This window comes from Dendropsophus ebraccatus, chromosome 4, assembly GCF_027789765.1.
Source record: "Dendropsophus ebraccatus isolate aDenEbr1 chromosome 4, aDenEbr1.pat, whole genome shotgun sequence".
Lineage (NCBI taxonomy): Eukaryota > Metazoa > Chordata > Amphibia > Anura > Hylidae > Dendropsophus > Dendropsophus ebraccatus.
In genome coordinates this window covers 54,184,282-54,207,985 of record NC_091457.1, presented here as the reverse complement: position 1 = coordinate 54,207,985, position 23,704 = coordinate 54,184,282, and the positions used below count along the sequence as shown (strand labels likewise).

Below are 23,704 nucleotides of genomic sequence, written 5' to 3'. Positions count from 1 at the left end.
TGAGCGGCAGTTCTGTGGGCGGAAATGCCTTGTTGATGCCAGAGGTCAGAGGAGAATGGGCAGACTGGTTCGAGCTGATAGAAAGGCAACAGTGACTCAAATAGCCAACCGTTACAACCAAGGTAGGCAGAAGAGCATCTCTGAACGCACAGTACGTCGAACTTTGAGGCAGATGGGCTACAGCAGCAGAAGACCACACCGGGTGCCACTCCTTTCAGCTAAGAACAGGAAACTGAGGCTACAATTTGCACAAGCTCATCGAAATTGGAAAGTAGAAGATTGGAAAAACGTTGCCTGGTCTGATGAGTCTCGATTTCTACTTGAACATGACAATGAGTTCACTGTACTCAAATGGCCTCCACAGTCACCAGATCTCAATCCAATAGAGCATCTTTGGGATGTGGTGGAACGGGAGATTCGCATCATGGATGTGCAGCCGACAAATCTGCAGCAACTGTGTGATGCCATCATGTCAATATGGACCAAAATCTCTATCTATCTATGCCACGAAGAATTGAGGCAGTTCTGAAGGTAAAAGGGTGTCCAACCCGTTACTAGCATGGTGTACCTAATAAAGTGGCCGGTGAGTGTATTTGTCCTTAAATTTTCCTTGTGCATGGAGTCTGTATGGTTTCCTAGCACATAGCCATACAGCACCTGTGTGCTGCTGTACAGGCTCTGTTGGTACATTAGAAGTCCCATGGACCAAAACAGAGCTACATTATGATTATAAGCATGAGGTCTTAAAGGCGGATATAGTTTGTCTCTTGCTGTATTGAAGCACGTCTTGTCACCTTTGCCAAAATGGCATTCTAATTGAAGGAAAACAGGATAATTTTCAGTAAGGGGGAACAAAAAATGGCTGTAAATCCTCTTTGATGGTTCTTATTACACTGTGCATGTCCACATCCCTATTAGTACATAACCTCCTCCGACACCACAAAAACATCAGTCAAGGGGGACGCCGAATTTTACTATTATGAAAACAATGATAATACTGAAGAGAACATACTGAATTATAAGACTGGAAAGAATAATGTTAGCTGTGGATGAACCAATGTTATTAGAAAACCAACACGGGCCATAGAATGATATGATGTGAGCAGGTTATGTAGGTGGAACTAAGCAGCATGCCATTGAAAAAACATTCCAAATCTAGTGATGTCATCATTAAGTGGAAAGGAAAAGATGGGTAGGAATGAAAAGAACAAAATAACAAGTAACGTACACTCAGGAACATTTATGAAAACCTGTGCACCAGAAAAGATGCAAAAATCATGGCTCTGTTCTATGTTTTCTACAGCTGACTGCTATGATCTATATGGTTGCCATGGGTTGCAGCAACTTCATCCTGGCGCCAGATGTCATATATGCCCCCTATTAAATCTTCTAGTGTCCAAACTCTTTATTCTGACTTGAGAGGACGCGGTAGTGCCTGAAGCCAGCGTTCCTTCATATTCCATATTACAAGCTTGACCTTCACTGTGTTCACGGAGATGGTGGACCCTTCAGAGAATTGCAAGATCCATTGCCGGTTGCCGCAGTTTGAGCAGTCCACTAGGGAATGAAAAAATACAGATTAATATTGATTTCCTTTTGTTACTAAAGAAAAGGCATTTCACATATAATGTTTACTTTGGGAGAGTCATTTAAAGAAGCCAAGTTGTGGGTCTCTAGTAAGAGGATTTTTTTTTTTCAATATGCCTGGGGGGTAGTAGAATAAAAAAGTGCTAATGACCACCCTAAAGCTACCATTTGGATGGTTCTCGGCCTGTGCTAATCAACTCTGCTTCCTTGCTCCTTTGACGTATTATTCACACAGGAACTGCACTATTTAGCCAATCCCTGACCAGGGTGGGACACTGCTACAGCCAGTGACTGGTTGACTGGGCACTTCCTGAGAAGGCAATCCAAATGGCTGCTTCATGGGAGGTCAATATCACTTTTTTTTTTAATTTTATAATGCCCAAAGATAGTGATTGGCTAAGAGGGTAGTTCTTGTGGGATTAGCAAGTCACGGAAACAAGGAAGACACAGTGAAATTGACAGATGAGGATTGAAAACCCCTCAACTGGCAGCTGCAGGGGAGAGCAGTATCACTTCTTTTTTCTTTTTATAGTGACCCCAGCCAGGCATTATTATTTTACATCCCTGACTACCCATTTATAGGAGTCTTCCTCTGGTTCTTCCCAGCTCTCATTCAGTTCCTTCCTGTCCCCTGATGTTTCTTCTGGCGGCTTCCGAGATGAGACTTCAGAGCAGGACCTGCCCGCTCAGGCAATCACTGGCCAGGGCAACGTCCTTTCTTAACCAGTTATTGGCCGAGCAAGCAGGTCCAGCTCTGAAGATTCGTCTCAGAATCAGGCAAAAGAGACAAGTGTCAAGGGACCTTTAAAGTAACTATGGGGGACAGGGGAGTAGGTAAGTATATTTTTTCCCCTATTTTTATGCAGGTCCCGCAATATATGATATACAAAAAACACTGATATGTCCCATTAAGGTTACCTGACACTCTAAAAATAGAATGACTAGTGAGAGATGGAAGAGTAACTTAGTTGCCAAATGGACTGCCTCTATAATACATATGTCCTTGCATGGAAAAAAAAAAACTTCCAGAACACGGATTTCCTGCAGATATATAATGCAGTTGATTGACAGGACCTGTAGATGGTCTTTTTCAGGCTACATTTAGGAACATGTCTTACATGATTTAATCTTTTGCATTCTAATAATTGTTCTACTGATCTAGTGGGACCATAACCTTTATTGAAAATGGTCATAGTTCACATTTGACCCAGTTAAATTCATCATCAATTTTTTTTTCTACAAAATTGCATTTATGAAGCCTGTCAGTCCAGCTAGTAAAGGCCATTTCTTTTCCCAAGATGGTAAAGCAGCTGTCAATATAATTATATCGTGGAGGCGTAATCACTCAGAACAATGCCGGGGACAATGGATTGAGCTTGCTATTTACCTTGGACTGCTTGCATTTTCTGAAGACATTTGTTTTGTTGTCCGGCTGATTAGCCTGTACACTGGATGGTCAATTTATGCCCGGCATCAATGGGAGATCAAAACCTAATTTAATTCTGCTCCCTTCCATCTGTCAGATTTTGAAGGTTATGATATAAATTGTCTGGGAGAGAACCTGTCATCTGTTCACAACTGCATATTATCAAGTTTTTGAACATACAGCATACAGAAAGTAGACCTGGCATACAAAGTCAGTGCTATGAAGTCCATGGTGGAAGATCAGATTTGTATTAAAACCATCCCTCTCCTAAAGATTGAGGACATTAGGATGGATCGGTGTTCGGCTCCTTTCCTGCCTGTCTCAGGGTTATCAGAGCTTCTAATCTAGAAACTGTAAAAGGATGGGCAATCTAGGTTGGAAATAAGTTGACCACTATATGTGTAAAAAGCTATTTGTCCAGGAAGAAATAAACTGCCCCTGCCAACTTTAAGTAGGGCCCAACATTAGTTGTGGCTTTGATTCTATAGGCTCTGTAGGCCCCAATTTCTTGACTTAGTCAGAAATGGAGATATTGATTTTACATTACCCTTCTCCTTTTGTAAAATGCCTTGAATTGGCAGGCTTTAGGGCTCTATTACATGAAAAGAATATTGTCTGAAAAATTGTTACATCGTTGGAATTTAAGCAATAATCTTTCTGTGTATATGCAGGCAATGATCACATGACTAACCAAAATTAGTTTGTACATTGTTGATAGTATCTTTTGAGAAGACCATAAAATCATTGTTAAATGTTTACTAATCCTTCCCTAATTGTTCAGTGTATTCATCATTCATTTGTTTGTATAGTATAGAGCGTACAAACAATCGAAATAATGATCGTAACTAACGGGCTGTGTGTTATGGTGAATGATTTCAGGTACTTCACAAAATCGCTCATTTGCGGGGTACATTAGGTTTAGTTTGGGTTTACACTGCATTTTTCCTATCCGTTTAACATATACGTTTCAAGGAAAAAACAGATGCAAAAACGGATGCAATTGTGTGCCATCAGTTTGGATCCATTTTTCCATTGACTTCCATTATAAAAATACGCATCAAAACGGATCCTTTTTTTCAACGTACACAAAAATAGTGTTGACTACGTTTTTCTTTCCGTTAAAAGTAACCAATTAAGAACGGATACGTTGAATGCATAGGAAAAATGAAGTGTGAACCCAGCATTACTCATTGGGACTGCACTGGGATGCTCTTAAACTGACGCAGCATTTACCAAACATTCTAGGTTATTAAACAAACACAAGGAAATAAAAAAATAATGTTAAACTAAAAAAAAATTCAGGTTTTAATAGTGTCTGTTGAAAATGAGGATGGACCCAATGCACTGCTATCTAATACTACAGCTTTCAGATTACTATGGAGTTCTGCAGCACAGCCCCTTTCACTTGAATGGCTAAGGGCTGCAATACAGTACAGCCAATTTAAAACTGGCATTGTTTGTGGGATAAGGTATTTTATTCATTTATTTTTTTGATTGTACAGGTCATATACATATATATCATTTGGGTATCCCACACTAATCTCTTGTATAAATGATCTCCATTTATCTATTTTGATATTAAACAGATCTTAAGAATAGCTTTCTGAATTTGCTATTTGCAGGGTTTAGTCACTGTAACATGAATGGCAAACTGTAAGGAATATTTAGCACACAGTGTGACAGTTTGCAGTCACCCTCCGCTTGCTTTCAATGCTGGAACAGTGCTGAGGTCTCGTGAGACATAGGAAGAGATTTTTTTTTATATACCGTAGATATTTTCTATACAATACATTCAGAATGCTCCAGAATGGGTCACTGATTTTTTCGTTGTAAACCAGCTTCAGGCTGTGTATAGTAATTTAAGGTTTACAATCCATCACTCTGGGCTTATCCATGTAAAAATAATAGAACAATATCCAGCTCCATACAGCTTATAAGGTATATGCTATAGGATTATCGCTGGATAAGAAGAAAAAAAATTATATATATATATATATATATATATATATATATATATATATATATATATGCAGTGTCCCAGAACAGCCCTCTTATCCTCACACTTTTACTATGACTGGTTCTGTTCTGGAAAGCTATGGTCCACTGCAAACTGCGGGTATTGTGTCACCCCCCTGCAGTATTCAGGTCTGCTATTCCATTAATTTCTTGTATGTATATTCAGGTATCAGTGCCTAAAGGTATTATGTTGCCCCTCCCCCCAGTGTTCAGGTGTGGTGCTTCTCATGTATATTTCTCTGTATATGCCTAGTGGTGTGATGATGCAATGGCTGGATGTCACGTGACTGCCCCTGCTTCCATGGTAACTCCAATGGTCATCGAGCTTTGGCTGGGGTTACCATGTGACTTCCTGTTCTACCTCAGTCTTGTTCTCCACCTTCAGGGGACAAGTTCTGTGTCTGTTCTCTCTCCCTGCTAAGGGCGGGTTCACACTACGGAATTCTCACGGACAATGTCTGCGGAATTCCGTCAGCTGTCCGCCCGCACGGGCACGCGCTTTTCCGCCTGCTCCATAGACACCATTCTATGGGCCGGCGTATTCCACGATCCGCTGAAAGAAGTGACATGACACTTCTTTCAGCGTATAGCGGAATACGCCGGCCCATAGAATGGTGTCTATGGAGCCGGCGGAAAGGCGCCCAGATGTGCGGGCGGACAGCTGACGGAATTCCGCGGACATTGTCCGCGAGAATTCCGTAGTGTGAACCCGCCCGAAGAGAGAGACCTGTGTGTGCTCTGCTGCTCCAGTCCACTGGCTGTGTTCCTGTCTCAAGTCTCAAGATTCTCATCTGGGTGTCGATTCTTCAGTCATTCTTCAGTTCCTCTCATCATCTTCTCTAATCATCAACAGCAAGTATTTCATTCAAGTCTCATTCCACCCAGCATCTCATCCTCAGTTTCACTACCACTCTTATCATTCAGCATGCTACTCTCACAGCCTATTGCAGCATCACCCATTACTCTGCTTTATTCAAGTCTGCCTTATACCCGGTTGCATCCGGAGAGACTGTTGCTACTAGTTACCACCGTTACAATAAATATACAACAATCGTTGTTTCTGAACCTTGGCATTGGTGTGATAATTGGTGCCATGACTAAGGACAACAAAGAATCGCATGCCCAGTATCCCCGCATGGTCAGGAGCCCGGTTTTCAGCTGTATCACCCTCGTGCCTTCACCGTGACAACCCTATACCCTACAGCTGCCCCGGTTCCTGCCTGTTAGCACCATCTACACTGCGGAGTGGCCCCTAGGGGCCAGGGCATCGCATATATATATATAATTATAATTATTATTATTCATGAAAAAACTCTTTGGTGGGCTTAGACAGTGGGGGGTGAATATTACTAACTTTGGTGGCCCAGAGTTGCGGAGCGGTGGCCTCCAGCATTGGTCTCCTGATAGTTCTGCAAAGATTGGCGTGAAGAGTTGCAGCTTAAGCTGGGCGATACATTTGCAGATGAAACCATAAAACACCCAGCAAGTTCCATGCCTGTCCATCAGAAAAAGGGCTTGTACACAGAATTTTCTGGGTGTCGGATGGACGTCCTCAGCATCTGTACTGCCCAGTGCAAGCTATACAGCAAACAGATCACTGGTCTCAGGGAGACCAGTCAAAGAAAACACTGTCGGCTGTCGGTTAAAGTGCTCAGTAGAGTGAAATTCTAGGTGCATTGGCCCCTGGGAAACATGAATATGCAAAAAAGTCAACGGAGCCTCAGTTATGGCTGGCGAATGTCTTGTACTTACTGTAGTTCTATTTTTTGTGTGAATCCAGGCATATGATTAGTGACTATGTTGAGTACATGTGTAAGTGTATTATACCATTTTACACACCTGTCTGCCCTTGGCCTATTACTTGGAGGTACGTTGCTGGGTGTCCTGTATGTGCACCCAAATTGGACAATTAGGCCTTGCAATGGAACAATTTTATCTACTGTTTTATATGTTGGTGGTAATGACAAAAATCAAGAAAAAAAAACACACAAAAAATTATTGAAATTCTAAGTAAAATAGGTGACTCTGTCAATATCAGTAACTGCATTTGTTTGGTGCTCAGTAAATAGGACTGAGCTATGCATAGCAACAGGCAAAGCCAATACAAGCTGTGTCCTGTGTGTTGTAATAAAAAGACTGCAGCACTTGCCCATGTACCACAACCTCTATAATCATCTGACTAGTGGGGGTGTAGAATCCTTAAAGATCTAATACAAGGGTACAAACGGCAGTCATATGTCTTAAAGAGAGATATTCTAAAATAGCTGAGGAGAGAATGTTACATTGCAGAGGCAGATCTTATTATCGCTGCACAATAAACAGAATCTGTAACTTATAAAAGGTGTGAAAGTTATTCATTCTCAGACACCCTTGATTTTCTTTTCATTTGTGTTAATGTGAAACGCGTGGGACTGAATTACTAGTATGTTCCACATTTAATGGGGTTTTCCTTTATCCTTAGGCCATTAATATTAAATGGGTCCTACTCTCAACATCACCATTGGTCATCTGCTTGAAGGGGCTGTGTAGCTCTAACAAGTGCTGTGCCCCCTTCATTTGTTAGGCTGGGACTACAGAGCAACCCTGGCTGCAACAGGGGTTGCACAAAGAAAGATCACCATGATGCACAGCATGGACTGCAATGCAACACAGATAAGTTCATGGAGTCTCACAGCTACCCAAAATGTGCAACAGTTCCAACAAATGCATCTGGCATAGATTTCTTGTGACTGTTGGGTTATGGTGACTTCTGGGTCATATAGTGACCATTCACTGACCTTGAATGTTGAAAGTGTGATTCACATAGTGCAACATGGCGATCTTTGGTCCTATGACGCTGTCACAGCCTACATCACTATGTAGCCTAGCCATACAATAATCACCATAGCATTTTGAACTTTTAGCAGTACCTTGTAATGCTGGGCATAGCTGCTGCTAAAAGTGCAGAATACCTTGAAAAAACGAATTCTGAAATTACCATAATTTGGAGTCCCCATCAGACAGCTGACCAGAGAGAGAGACAAGAGTGACGAAGATAAAGGGATTGTTCACAATTAAAGGGGTTACCCAGGAAAGCCAGCCTTGTCTTTAGGTTTTGTGTGTTATTACAAGTCTGCTCTATTCACTTTAATGAAACTGAGCTGCAATACCACACACAAACTGTGTACAATAGTGACACTGCTTTTGGAGGGAGCAGCTATGATTTTCTAATGCCTGATGACCCCCTTTAAAGGGAACCTGTCACCGGGAATGCGGGCACAGATCCCGTCTAACCCCCTGGTGAAACCCCCAGATACTTAGCCTTTCCGGCGAGTCCCGCTCCTGGAACCGGTCCCAGGATGAAGATATCAGTGCCCGAAGCCGTGCGCGCGCTGTATGCAAATGACCTGAGATGAGTCCGATGCTCATAGAGAATGAATGGAGCCGTCATTCTCTATGGGCATCGGACTCATCTCTGCAGCTTGCACGCACGGCTTCAGGCGCTGATATCTTCGTCCCGGGACCGGCTCCGGGAGGGGGACTCCCTGGAAAGGGTAAATTTCTGGGGGCTGCACCGGTAGGTCGGGCAGCTCTATGCCCGCGTCCGCGGTGACAGGTTCTTTTTAAAGAGGTTATCCAGTGCTACAAAAACATCATGAACAAAGAAAAAACTCAGCTCACCATAGGTGGTTTGTTGTGTGATGGTGGACGTTCAGGCAGGAGCAAGTGGAGTAGTAGCGGGCCGCACCCGGTGATAATAGTAAGAAGGAGGAGAAGATCCACAGCGTCCAAAAAAAGTTTTGTTGGCTTTATTATGAGGCATATAAAAAGTTACAAAAGATAAAAACGTAGGCCTACATGTTTCGGGGAAAGACACCTCCTTGACTGCCGTGATCAAGGGGGGGTGTTTCCCCGAAACATGTAGGCCTACGTTTTTATCTTTTGTAACTTTTTATATGCCTCATAATAAAGACAACAAAACTTTTTTTGGACGCTGTGGATCTTCTCCTCCTTCTTGCTACAAAAACATGGCCACTTTCTTTCAGAGACAACACGACTCTTGTCTCCAGTTCAGGTGTGGTTTGCAATTAGGCTCCATCCACTTCAATTGAACTGAGCAGCAAAAACCCACCCAAGCTGGAGACAAGAGGGGGCTGTCTCTGGAAGAAAGAGGCCATGTTTTTGTAGCACTGGATAACCCCTTTAATTGCTTTAGAATGAAAAATAGGGACAATTCAAAACTGATGTCAATGTGCATGAATCCATCTTTGCAAACTATGTAACAGCATTTTCCCAAAATTGGAACTCTTGTTTCCCATTTATATGGTTCACTAGTGGACCAGGCACCAATGATACTGGAGATGTTGTAGAGAAGGAAACTGACCATAGGCTAAGATACAGTTTCCTGGTCCAGATCATAGGCAGTGTTACTAATACTTATCTATTCTTCATACTTAACCCCTTGCCGCAAAATGACGTTCCCGGAACGTCATTTAAAGCAGGTAGTTCCTGCAACATGACGTTCCAGGAACGTCATGCTGTTCCTGCTTCCCTTGCTGTCCCTAGCGGCGATTCGGTAGCAGGAGGAGGCTGTGTCACACAACCTCCTCCTGCTGCCCCTGCCCCAGGCTGCAGAGGCAAGGGGTTATAGGGTCCATGCTTTCTAGACTAAAATCACCTCTTAGGCCCAGTTCACATTGAGCAAAAATGGCAAAATTCCACTGCGGAGCTCTCTGCCTCGGAATCCCGCTGTGCTCCGTGCCTTGCAGTGAGTGAATGGGAGGGCGAGCGCGCATCAGCTTCCTACCCTCTCCACTCAAAGAATTAACATGTCAATTCTTTGAGCAGAGAGTGGCGGGAGCGGACGTGCGTGCACCCTCCCATTCGCTCATTGCAGGACACTGAGCACCTCAGGATTATACGGCGGAGAGTTCCACCGCGGAATTCCGCCGTTTTTGCTCAGTGTGAACTGGGCCTAAGAGGTGATTTCAGTCTAGGAAGCATGGATTACATCTGAAAAATAGCAAAAACGGAAGACTTCCTAATACTTTTCTCAGTGTGAACTGGGCCTTAAAGTGTGATCATACTGAAAATTGTACTTTGTTACTTTTGTACTTTTTCTTTTTACAGGTGGATAAAATTAGTATTTATTGAAACAAAACGTTAGATAATTCTTAAGAGAGAAGAGAAGCAAGAAGCAGGCTTGTGCCAATCTTACCTCCACAAGTGGATGCCAATGGGCGATGGGCTTTCTTGGATATGATAGCATTTCACTCCAATGTTCCCGACCCAAGCTCTCTGCTTCGTTGCCTACTTGACATACCCCAATGACCTCATTGTGACCTACACTGTGAAAATGTTAAATAATGTTTTTTCTGTATGAAATACATTGAAACAATTCACATCCATAAGACATTTAAACAGTTGTGATGGGTAATGCTAAAGACGTATGCTGGTATCAAAGCTAGTTAAAGGGATTCCAGGAACAATACAATGCATCTTGATTCAAGTGACTGGTGATGATGTGCAATGCCTTTTTTCTAATTCTATATAACTTTTAAAACATTACATTTACAATATACAACAGCTACACAATGTGAAACATATGTATGGAACATAAATGTGCAGGCAGGGAGCCGTGGCTAGTCATGGGCGGCTCCCTACCCAGTTGACTAGTTGCTGCCCCTCTCCCATCCACGTGCCCCGCAGTAAAACACAGAACACAGAATTCAGTTTTGGAGTTTAGAGCAAAAAGTAAAATGGCTCCATGGATCTATACTATAGTATACAGAGGGCATTTATAACTGCTGAGAATTCATTGTAATATCTCACCGGTCATAATCCATCACAGCTATTAAGAGGCTGATCTGATCGATATTTTCAGGTGGGACATCAAATACTATGGCTTCATTATAAACAGGGTTTAATGTATTCCTCTTGGTAGATGTTTTCCTTTTCTTCAGCCTCCTCCCATCACACATTATTGACACCTTCACATAGGGATCTACAAAAATGTGGGATAAATGCTCTGTTAGTCATACTGAGTAGCTGTCAGCATGGTAATCTGTATGGCGTATGTTACCTTTGCACATATTTCTTATGATCTTTAGGGCTCAGAGAGAACACACTGAACACAAACAGCAATTCATAGGCTTATTTTTAAAAAATTATACTGTTTTGCTTTTACTTTTTTTGTAGACCTATGGTTACTCCATGATTACAGACTACAGACAAACCCAGTGTAGTCTGATGCTGCAGCCATATGCCCCCTCTCTCCTATGTCTGCAAGTGGGCAATTAAAGTGGGCAGAGAGGAGAACACATGACTGCAGGGGCACACCACACACAGTTTGTTTTGTAGGGTAGTTACAGACTTAGGGTCCCATTATACAGGCCGACTACGGTTGATCATTTCAGTAAATGAGCTCCGATCTGCTAGTTTAGCGCTCATTTACTGGACCTATTAGACGGCCCGATTATAATCGGACAGTAAGGGCTGCATGGACATTGTTAGCGATGTCCATGCAGTCCTTGCCCATACACCTGATATCTTACCTCCTTCCGCTTTTGGTCTTCTCTCCTGTGCTCCACAGCCTTCCAGTGCTGGTAGCTGCAGTGACTTAGCAGCTTGTCAGCAGACAGGCCACTCAGCCAATCACAGGACTGGACCGCCGTGGCCTTTGGCTGACCGGCCTGCACCGGAACGCTGTGGCACACAGGAGAGAAGTCCGGGAGCGGGGTGAGGTAAGGTGTCAGGTGTTTGGGCAATCTCAGCTGTTAGCCATGCATCACTATTACACATAGCCATGCGCTGTCAACGCCCAATAATTTTAGGTCCAAACCTAAACCAACGATAAGCCAATGATCGCTGTCATCGGCTGATCGTTTTCTCTATTACACAGAGTGATAGTGGTCCGGATCGGCAGATTATCCCTCTGTGTAATAGGGCCCTAGGGCTATGTTCACACATAGTATTTCTGTCAGTCTTTTTTCAACCAAAAGCAGGAATGGAACTGACAGGTTAAAATTATAATGGAAAGATTTGCACAGTTCCTGTGTTTTCAGCTCACTAATGGTTTTGGTTGATAAAAGACTGACCAAAAGACTGATAGAAATATGTGTGAACATAGCCATAGAAGATGTATACAGAACATTATAGGGTATTTTTATAGACACCATGGGGGACATTTATGAAAGTCCTGCTCGAGGCGTAAATGCGGCCATGGAAAAGGGGTCAGGGCCTAATTTAGGATTAGCGTACAAGTACGTCTGTCTCCATAAATTCCCCCCTATGCACAGTTTTTTTTTCGATAGGTGCATTGGCATAATTGGTTGATAAGGTGAACACAGTCATTATGGGGGTTATAAAGATATAAAACTAAAGTTAAGTAATTTGTAGTAATTTTCTTTCCATATTTATAAGAACATTATTTACAAAATCTTATCAAACAGAATAAACAGAGACATAAGCCTAAAATGAGTGAATATGAATGAGATTTTGCACTCCTTGTTTATGAGATTTTGCTATTTAAATGATTGATGTCAGACAGCTGCATAATGCCACATACATCTAATTAATAAAAAACAATACAAAGACTTTTTGTTCTCATGACAGTTCAAACTTTTATTAACTAGTATACCATTGGTGATCTCACATAATACATTAAAGTATGAAACTAGACACTGCTTCAAAATCATGAGGTGAACTCCATAATCTCAAGTTCAAGGTAACCACCAGTCTCCTCTTTTCTCTCTTTCTCCTTTCAATGATTGACAGGTTTCAGATCGAGAGTCTGATTTAACTTAGATCTCTGTATTGTGTGAAAATCACCATTTTACTCTACAAAGTGCCTAAACCAACTTAGAGCTATGTAGCATGTTTGACCCACTTTAGTACTCAGTAGAATGACTAAAGTACCTCTGAGCTCTGTACAATGACTGATCTACAATAGCACTCTGTGAAAGTTCTAAGCCACCTTAGTACTGTGTAGAGTGCTTGGACCACCTCAGACCTTTGTAGAAAGCCTGAACCGCCTTAGTACTGTGTAGAGTGCTTGAACCACCTCAGACCTCTGTAGAGTGCCTGAACTGCCTTAGTACTGTGTAGAGTGCTTGAACCATCTCAGACCTCTGTAGAGTGCCTGAACCACCTTAGTACTATGTAGAGTGCTTGAACCACCTCATACCTCTATAGAGTCCCTAAACCACCTTAGTACAGTGTAGCGCTCCGGAACCATGTTGGTAATTTGTAGAATACCTAAACACATAAAATTTAGGCTATGTTCACACTACATAAGAGACCGGCCGTTTCATGACCCGGCCGGGTCATGAAACGCCCGGTCTCTGCCCGGATCATCCCGGCCGGTACTTAAGTATCAGCACGCGCCCGCATCAGAACCTCCCGTAGCACACAGTGAAGCAAGCAGCCGGAGCCTCTCGCTTCACTGTGTAAACTGACAGGGTTTCCTACGGCCGCAATTCATTGAATTGCAGCCGCAGAAAACTGACATGTCAGTTATTTGCGGCTACGTGCAGGATCCCAGCCGGAGCGTATACGATGTGTGTACGCTCCGGCCGGGATCCTATAGAACAATAGGTATTGTTCACCCGTAAAAAGTACGGCCGTTGTTGCCGATGGCAACAATGGCCGTACTTTTACGTAGTGTGAGCATAGCCTTAAAATGTGATCTTTATTTCATTGGTTTAAAATATTTTGTTTGAAGCACCAATGTGTTTCGGACCATAGAAGACCCTTACTCTTGGCTGTGTTGCAACTCCTCTCCATCATATTCTTTGTTCTGGGATATGAGGTGTTTTGAAAATTTCCAAACTTGATTAGTGGCACATTTGGGCAGGATTATTTTCAGTATTAAAACAGAGTTGCAACACAGCCATAAACTAAGGGTTTTCTATAGTGTGAAATGCATCATTGCTCTTAACAGAAAAAAAGGGAAATTTTGGCAGCACATCTATGATTCTATTCACACTGCAGGTTGCACATTGCTTGTGGCTTAAGTCAAGACAAAAAACAAAAGGTGCAACAGCAACCTACAGGTGCAAGGGCCCACGCACCTGTGGGTTGCTGTTGCACCTTTTGTTTTTTGTCATTGCTCTTAACAACCATTTTTTTTTCTCCACTAAATCCACTGGAACTGTTGAACAATATTTTATCATAACTAAAACACCTAATATTCTGTTGAATGTCTGAACTACACTAGTACTTTGTAGAATTTCTGAACCACCTTAGTAGTACTCTGTAGAGTTCCTGAACCACCTTAATTCTCTGCAGGGTGATGAACAACTTTAGTTCTCAGTACAGTTTATGAACTTAGTTTGGTGGGTGGCCTGCTCTAAGAAGAGTTCAAACTGTTCAAACTTTTTATCGCAACGAGAAATATGCTGCGGATCTATTACTAGGGAACGCATCCTTACACAGTTTCTCATGCTTACTCACCAGAAGCCCCTGTGATATCCATAGCCTTAAGGTTTCTTGCCTTTATAATAGTGATGGTAAGTCTTCCAGCAGTAGGGAGGTAGCAGAGAGAGAACATCAAGTCACCAAGGTCAACATTATCCTAGGAAACAAAGAATCAAATATTTAAGAATTAAATAGAATTCACAGACCTTTTTTCCACATGAAGAAGTTGCTGCCTTAGAAAACAGAGGACAATGCAAAACAAAATGCTTTTCTATTGAAGGATAAAATTGAACAGGGAGAATCGGAAGCTCATTTCTTCAACATCATTATTTCTGTGTTGAAAGGTTAAATCATCTTTCTGTTATTATTCATTCTTTATTCTAAAAAGTTACAGGAAAGAACCATTGAAATCTAGTCACCAAATCAATTTCAACTTATATGTTCTGTATTCTGCCTCGACATAAAAAGAATGTTGTTTACATGGGTTTTTATGTAATGCACTAGCCGTCAAAAAAGGGAGCTAGACAAATTTTGACATTCATTTTCAGGATGGATACATGTGAAATGGTTACTAGAAAGATAGATAGGACAGAGGGATTGCATGATAGATAATGTACTGTATGTAAATGCTGCAACCAGACCATCTGTGTGCAGAAAAATAAGTGACATTGCACTCTTTTCTGCATTTAGCCAGGATTAGCACCACTGTATGAGATTAAAGGGGGAATTGGGCAATTTTTTTCTCTATCAAATCAACTGGTGTCAGAAAGAAAGACTGGAGGACTTGCATTACAAAGAAGCTACAATTTTGTAGATAAAGCCTGCCAAGGACTTGTTTACATCAGCTGTCTCACAAGGGAGGGGTGGTAGGAAGAGACAAGAGAAAAGCTCACACAGAAAGCAGAAAGCAGCAGCTGAAAACTAGGAGAAGGAGACTAAATAGATAATATTAAGTATGAAATGAATTGTTAATCTCGCCATGGGAAGCAACACATGAAACATTATATTTCAGTGGAATACCCCTTTAATAAGGCCAAAGCAAACTAAAAGGACAGAGCTCCTCTGCTATGAAAGAGAGCAAAATTGCTATAAATGACGGATACTTAAAGTGACACTGTCACCCCCTTTTGGCATTCTGATTTCTCTTCACAGATGCAATGGGTAAATTTAGCAGTTTTTATAACTTATTTTATATCATACATCATGGTGCTTGTTCCAGTAAAAAGTGATCTTTTATCATCTGCAGATTGTGTTAAGTGGATGGGGCTTTTTACGGCAACAGCACAACTTAGCTCCACCCACAACACCATCGTAGGCCCTGCCCCTCATTGGCATCATCGGTACATAGGCCCTGCCCCCTCGGCACCCATTGGTATGGGCTGACCTAGAGGGGGGGGGCTAGACCTTTAGGCCAGCCTATTCAAATGGGCCTCGAGGGGGCAGGGACTATGTGCATATTACGTCACGGAGGGGCCTACGGTGGCACTGTGGGTGGGGCTAAGTGGCGCTGTTGTCGTGAAGCCCCGTCCACTTAACACAATCTGCAGATGATAAAAGATCACTTTTTACTTGAACAAGCACCATGATGTATGATATAAAATAAGGTATGTAAACAGCTAAATTTACCCTTTACACCTGTGTAGAGAAGTTAGAATGCAAAAAGGGGATGACAGGGTCACTTTTAACTGTATACTTGAGTCTATAGTTAATAGTTGTGTACCTCAATATCATCACGGGATACATAATAGATATGTATATAGATAGTAGGGAATATATTGAAACAGTTAAATTGGAGATGCAGAGGTAAGATCAAGTAAAGGGATCAGGTTCTGCTTATCTGATGAGGTCATGCAGCAGGCACGACTCCTACATTGACCCAAATACACTGTTAACCTGGGGAGCAGCAAAAACCAACCAGAGAATCAGCAGAAGCAAATGGAAAAACTGTAGATGTTGTGATGTTGTAGATTTCAAAACGCATTATCCTTAAATAAAGATTACCTTTACCTTTAAAGAGAACCAATCACGGGCAAATGTTGTTTTTTTTTTATTGCTCCATTTAATAACATTTAATTTTTAATACATTTTTGTAAATATAATTAATCAATTTTTTTGCCGGGTTTTTAATATATTTGCATTTCCGTTCACTGTCGCGCGCCGGCTCTTTTCAAAAGAGCCGGCGCGCGACAGGAAACTCCCGGCATGCCGAGCGGCGGGAAGGGCTCCCATGAGCCTTTGCCCGCGGCTCTGTAAATACACAGTGATCCCGCGCTATACAGTGCGAGATCACTGTGTATGAATGTCCTAACTGACAGTTTAGTTTATCTCTGAAGATACAGACTGCCTTTGCAGTCTGTATCTTATATTTTACCTAATCCATCCTAGCGGCGCAGTAAGGCCGAGCGCGGCCATCTTGATTATGTCCCTTGCGTTCCAATGGTGCGTTCCACCGTCGGACCGCAAGTGACGTCATCAAGATGGGGCCCGGCTTTACTGCACCGCTACAGAGGACTGGGTAAAGTATAAGATACAGACTGCAAAAGCAGTCTGTATCTTCAGGAATACACTTTATGAAGATACAGACTGCCTTTGCAGTCTGTATCTTATACTTTACCCAGTCCTCTGTAGCGGTGCTGTAAAGCCGGGCCCCATCTTGATGACGTCACTTGCGGTCCGACGGTGGAACGCACCATTGGAACGCAAGGGACATAATCAAGATGGCCGCGCCCGGCCTTACTGCGCTGCTAGGATGGATTAGGTAAATTAGAAAGATACAGACTGTAAAGACAGTCTGTATCTTCAGAGATAGACTTAGGGAGAGAGGAACTTTTACAACAGGGACAGTTAAATTTAGGTGATTGGTCCTCTTTAAAGGAAAAGTACTATCAGATACATTCGCTTTAACCCTTTGAGGACCAGGCCCCAAATGACCCAGTGGACCGCGCAAATTTTGATCTTTGCATTTCGTTTTTCCCTCCTCCCCTTCTAAGAGCTCTAGCACTTTCAGTTTTCTATCTACAGAGCCATGTAATGGCTTGTTTGTTACAGGAATAGTTGTACTTTGTAATGGCGTCTTTCATTTTACCATAACATGTATGATGGAACCCAAAATATATTATTTATGAAGATATAAATAGGGGAAATCGTAAAAAAGAATGCAATATGGTAACTTTTGGGGGGGTTCCTTTGTCTACCACTATTCTATAGGTCAGCCCGAACACAACCATATGCAGGTTTACACAGATTCTCTAATGTTATATATATATATTTTTTTAATAAAATCCTTTTTTTTGGCAATTAAATATTAATAAAATGGGCCTATTGTGACGCTTATAACAGCTTTATTTTTTCACCTTCCAAGCTGTATGGGGTGTAATTTTTTTCGCCATGATCTCTAGTTTTTATTAATACCATATTTGTGAAGATTGGACGTTTAGATCATTTTTTTTATTTTTTTTTTATATATAATGTAACATAAAATCGGTAATCCGGGAACTTTTTTCCCTCTTTTCGTGTACGCCGTTCAACGTTCGCAATGACGCTTGTTATAGTTTAATAGATCGGACAATTACACACGCTACGGTATATTATATGTTTATTTATTTATTTTTATATGTTTTATTTATATAATGGGAAATGGGGGTGATTTAGACTTTTATTGGGGGAGGGGCTTTGGGGTAGTGTGTTGGTGTTTTTAACTTTTTTTTTTTTTACACATTTGAAGTCCCTTTGGGGGACTTCTACATACACTACTTGGATTTGTACACTGATCATTGCTATGCCATAGGCATAGCATTTATCAGTGTTATCGGCGATCTGCTTATTGAGCCTGGCTGTGCAGGCTCAGTGACCAGAGCACCGATCGGACCGCACGGAGGCAGGTGAGAGACCTGCGGCGGTCCGTTTTACCGATCGGGACGCCCGCAGTCACACTGCGGGGGTCCCGATCGGTAAGTGACAGGGGACTCCGCCTGTCACTTACACTAAAACGCCCGCGGCGTTTAAGGAGTTAGTGTCACGCTGCAGCGCGATCCGCTGCAGCATGTCATTAACGGTGAGGTGCCGGCTGCTAATTGCAGCCGGCCCCCACCTGCTATGAATCGCACTCCGCTCTGGAGCGTGCTTCATAGCTCAGGACGTACCGGTACGTCCAGGGTCGTCTGGGGACAGACTTCCAGGTCGTACTAGTACGTCCTAGGTCGCCTAGGGGTTAAAGGGAATGTGTCACAAAGAAAAAAAAAACAATTGTAAAGTGTTAAAATTGCATTCGTTTTTTTTTTTTTTTTGGTAATTTATATGTGTTTTTTTTTTTTACATGTAAAGAAATATGAAAAATTAACAATCTAATTTTTCATATTTCCCAGTTATGGCCACCAGGGGGAGCTCCAGCAGGAAAACTGCTGGTAAAAGTAACCTGAAATACAGCTGCTGAAAAAAGAAGCAGTCTCTGCTCAACTGCTGTGACATCATCACCTCCCTCCTCTTTTCATAGGAGAACAAAGAGGGGAAAGGAGCAGCGACATTTTGTTGTTGTCTGCACAGCAGAACACATATAGCAAGCGTGTCCCCAGCCTACTTCATAATACACCTCAGCTCTGCTCCAAATGTATCAAAAATCTGGACACAGTCCTGCAAAACTTCACCAAGGACTGTATCCCACTTTTCCAGACACCCAGACCAGAGCTCAAATGGAGCCAGCTGACAAGCCGACCGCCATGCAAAGCAAAGCACTTCACTACTACCATTAATTTGTTCCTCCCTGATGTACACTTAGACAATCATAAATGCACAGTCATACAGACAGCTCATACATGCCCAGTCATACAGACAGATCACCCATGCACACTCATACAGTCAGCTCATACAGTCAGCTCATACACACAGGTGGGTCTTCTGACAGTGAGTTTTCTGACAACTACTCCAGGCGCTCCCACTACCCTCAGATCTCTGTCGTCATGCATCTCCCAGCTCAGGCTCCAGTAGCTGCAGACCATACCACATACCTCAGCTGTAGAACCTCATGCTATACACCTCAGCTGCCGTTGCCGATTATCATACACACCTCAGCTGCTGCAATACATCCTGTGGTGTCCCACTAGGGGTGTTACTGTTATTCACACCCTTCGTAAAAGACTGTACTTTTGTGGTCTTATTACAGCCAGAGTAGCTGCATGGCTGAAGTGTCTCAAAAAGGTTATTGTGTTTGCGTGTACCAGATTCTGTGAACCAGTAGGATCTTTGCTTTCTTCTGTCCTATCACCTTTTCAATTTCTGCTCTTCTGTTGCACTCTTTCCACCCAACCACAGCGTACCTTACACGCTGGATAGAAAGTTAGTCCCTTGGATGAAGGGGGAATCTAAGTTGAGCTTCTGTGGAGAAAGGACGCAGCTCAGATAGCTCTCCGACGTGTTTCTATCTGGGCCCTGGCCCTCTGCCAGATCCCCTCAACAGAGAAGTCCTAGTCTTAGCCAGTGCCCCACATGGGTAGGATGCAGGACAGTGTCCTCTTACAAACTTCTTTCTTGAAGTGCCTGTACCCTGAGTGATGCAGTGCTAAACCCTTCAAGAGAGGACTAGCCAACACATCATCTCAACCCACGCCTAGGATTACGAGTAACCACACTGCAGGACAGTATCCACTAAAGAGCCAAAAAGCTAGAAACTGATCCGGGTGGAGCAAAGTGACTGGAAAGTCTATGAACTCCATCTTACAGCGCGAGTGTCAGCAGGAAATCCTCAGCACTCTGCTCATCCCAGGTTACAAGGTCTGGAGCCAGGTAACAAGGTCTTTGTCACCTATTAGTACGGTTCAGCCAAAGCTTAGTGGGTATAAGACAGTGTAAAGACTATAGGAAAGTCAATACGCAGGCACAAGTTGTCTTATTCTTCATCTTCTACAAGTATTCTTCTATACCCTCCAACATCCTGGCAGAGCACATTACTACTTTGGTTGAGAGTCTCACGGCACCCTCCTCTCTACTACACCAACTCAGTACAACCTTATCAACTCTACTACATCCTACTCAGCACTTCAAGCAGATCTGGTGGTTTTACGTCTCAGTATTTATTGGAACTTTGTCAAGTATATATATCCAAGTACTTCTGAATTACCTGTTGCACACATGCAGATAGTAAACCAAGTCAACATTATCAGCGAAGTCTGTAATTATTCATTACCACCTGCACAGCACTTACTCCGCAACCTTGGGACATCTCCCCTTTCTGTGGGTGACGGGTCCTACTACTATTTTGGAGGGTCATTACACCGCTCTGGCCACCTGTGACTATGTCATCTGTGACTACACAATCCCAAGGGACCCAGCAGCAGGACAGGACACCGACCACAGGGGAAAAGGGTACCACCGGCCTTATACCTTAAAAGCAGGCGTGCCATCACACCTGTTTGCCCACAGGTACTGGCATCATGTGACAAATCCCTAAGGTCCAGCTTTATATTGGACATCCACCATAAGAAGTGGCGTCACACCACAACACCTAGCAAGTGACTGGCCGTCCCACTGCTATAACACCATCCGGGGGTCACTACACACCTTAGCTGCTGCAAAACCTCAATACACCTCAGCTACTGCAGAACTTCATACTACACACCTCAGCTGCTGCAGAACCTCATCATACACCTCAGCTGCTGCAGAACCTCTTACCACACACATTATCTGCTGCAGAACCTCATAATACAAGTCAGCTGCTGCAGAACCTCATACCACACACATTAGCTGCTGCAGAACCTCATAATAAACCTCAGCTGCTGCAGAACCTCATACTACACCTCAGCTGCTGCAGAACTTTATACTACAAACCTCAGCTGCCGCAGAACCTCATCATACACCTCAGCTGCTGCAGAACCCAATTCTTCACCTCAGCTGCTGCAGAACCTCATACCCCACACCTCAGCTGCTACAAAACCCTATATTACACCTCAGCTGCTGCAGAACCTCATAATACACCTCAGCTGCTGCAGAACCCCATACTACACCTCAGCTGTTGCAGAACCTCATAACACACACTTTAGCTGCTGCAGAACCCCATACTACACCTCAGCTGCTGCTAATTGTCTGGGAGTTGGAATGAAAACTTTGCCAGGTCTAGGGATAAGCAAACTTTTGAAAAGTTCGGTTCGGTTCGATCCGGCAAACTTTCGTGAAGTTCGGATTGGTCCGAACCGAACCGAAAACGAACCTTGCTCTTACAGCTGAATAATTGCAGCTACAATAGTGGAGTGTGATAGGGTATAGTTTCGTTTGGTTGCAGTTGATATTACAATGAAAAAAGTGGGGGAAAAAAGTGCAAAAATAATGAGAAAAAAAAAATTATAGAAATAATAATAAAATATAGTAAATAAAAGTGCCAAAATAGTGACAAAAAATATTGAAAAAAAAAGTTTACAAGGAGGATGCGGCAGCACTTGATTGCACCCAGGCCAGTATTGTTGAGAAGAGACAAGTTGAGCAGCAGGAGGAGGCAGCGGTTGATTGCTCGCCTCTCAGGCCAGTATTGTTGAGAAGAGACAAGTGCAGGAACAGGAGGAGACAGCAGTAGATTGCTCGCCTCTCAGGCCAGTATTGTTGAGAAGAGACAAGTTGATCAGCAGGAGGAGGCAGCAGTTGATTGATTCCAGTCCAGTATTATTGAGGAGAGGCTACTTGAGGAGGAAGCAGCAGTTGATCGATTCCAGGCTAGTATTATCGAGGAGAGGCTACTTGAGGAGGAGGAGGCAGCAATTGATCGATTACAGGCCAGTATTATTGAGGAGAGGCTACTTGAGGAGGAGGCAGCAGTTGATTGATTCCAGGCCAGTATAATTAAAAGCAGACTACTTGAAGAGCAGGAGGAGGCAGCAGTTGATCGATTAAAGGTCAGTATTATCGAGGAGAGGCTAATTGAGGAGGAGGCAGCAGTTGATCGATTCAAGGCCAGTATTATTGAGGAGAGGCTACTTGAGGAGGAGGCAGCAGTTGATCAATTGCAGGCTAGTATTATTGAGGAGAGGCTACTTGAGGAGGAGGAGGCAGCAGTTGATCGATTCCAGGCTAGTATTATCGAGGAGAGGCTACTTGAGGAGGACGAGGCAGCAGTTGATCGATTCAAGGCCAGTATTATCGAGGAAAGGCTACTTGAGGAGGATGAGGCAGCAGTTGATTGATTCAAGGCCAGTATTATCGAGGAAAGGCTACTTGAGGAGGAGGCAGCAGTTGATTAATTCAAGGCCAGTATTATCGAGGAGAGGCTACTTGAGGAGGAGGAGGCAGCAGTTGATCGATTCCAGGCCAGTATTATTGAGGAGAGGCTACTTGAGGAGGAGGCAGCAGTTGATTGATTCCAGGCCAGTATTATCGAGGAAAGGCTACTTGAGGAGGATGAGGCAGCAGTTGATCGATTCAAGGCCAGTATTATTGAGGAGAGGCTACTTGAGGAGGAGGAGGCAGCAATTGATCGATTCCAGGCCAGTATTATTGAGGAGAGGCTACGGCAGCAGTTGATCGATTCCAGGCCAGTATTATCGAGGAGAGGCTAATTGAGGAGGATGAGGCAGAAGTTGATTGATTCAAGGCCAGTATTATCGAGGAGAGGCTAATTGAGGAGGATGAGGCAGCAGTTGATTGATTCAAGGCCAGTATTATCGAGGAGAAGCTACTTGAGGAGGAGGAGGAGGAGGAAGCAGCAGTTGATTGATACCAGGCCAGTATTATCGAGGAGAGGCTAATTGAGGAGGATGAGGCAGCAGTTGATCGATTCCAGGCCAGTATTATCGAGAAGAGGCTACTTGAGGATGAGGCAGCAGTTCATTGATTCAAGGCCAGTATTATCGAGGAGAGGCTAACTGAGGAGGAGGAGGCAGCAGTTGATTGATTCAATGTCAGTATTATTAAAAACAGAAAAGTTGAGGAGCAAAAGAAGGCAGCAGTTGATGGCTCTCAGGCCAGTATTGTTAAAAACAGACAAGTTGAGATGGCAGCTTCCGCAGGTCTTGATTCCACCCAGTATGTTTCCAAATAGACAATTGACGGTGGGGGCACTAAAGCACTGTGCAGGTGACAGTGGCAAGAATGGGCCAACTTCCTGATGGTCTCCTGGGAGGATAATGACCCAATGGGCAGTTACGGACATGTACTGCCCTTGCCCATAATTAGAGGACTAGACATCAGCACTCAGGTGCACTCTCTTGAACACCGAGAGTCCCAATGAGTCGCCAACCTTTCTCTTCACATAACTGTGCAGTGATAGGACAGCTTTGCTAGAGAAGTAGTGGCGGCTGGGGA

General features: G+C 43.2%; 1 protein-coding gene across 3 annotated transcripts in view; it reads right to left on the bottom strand.

Moving 5' to 3' along the window:
- Window positions 1-206: 206 nt before the first annotated feature.
- The window catches only part of SYT9 (synaptotagmin 9), a 138,056-nt gene continuing 114,558 nt past the window's right edge, over window positions 207-23,704 (bottom strand). For 2 of the 3 annotated variants that reach the window (XM_069968399.1, XM_069968400.1), the window contains exons 4-7: window positions 14,462-14,582; window positions 10,841-11,012; window positions 10,227-10,356; window positions 207-1,557 (exon numbers count right to left, since the gene is read on the bottom strand). In XM_069968399.1, the coding sequence (XP_069824500.1) occupies window positions 1,489-1,557; window positions 10,227-10,356; window positions 10,841-11,012; window positions 14,462-14,582 (492 nt within the window). In that variant the 3' untranslated portion in view covers window positions 207-1,488. Of the gene's footprint in view, window positions 1,558-10,226; window positions 10,357-10,840; window positions 11,013-14,461; window positions 14,583-23,704 lie in introns of those variants that run through there. The other variant, XM_069968401.1, reaches the window with a different exon arrangement.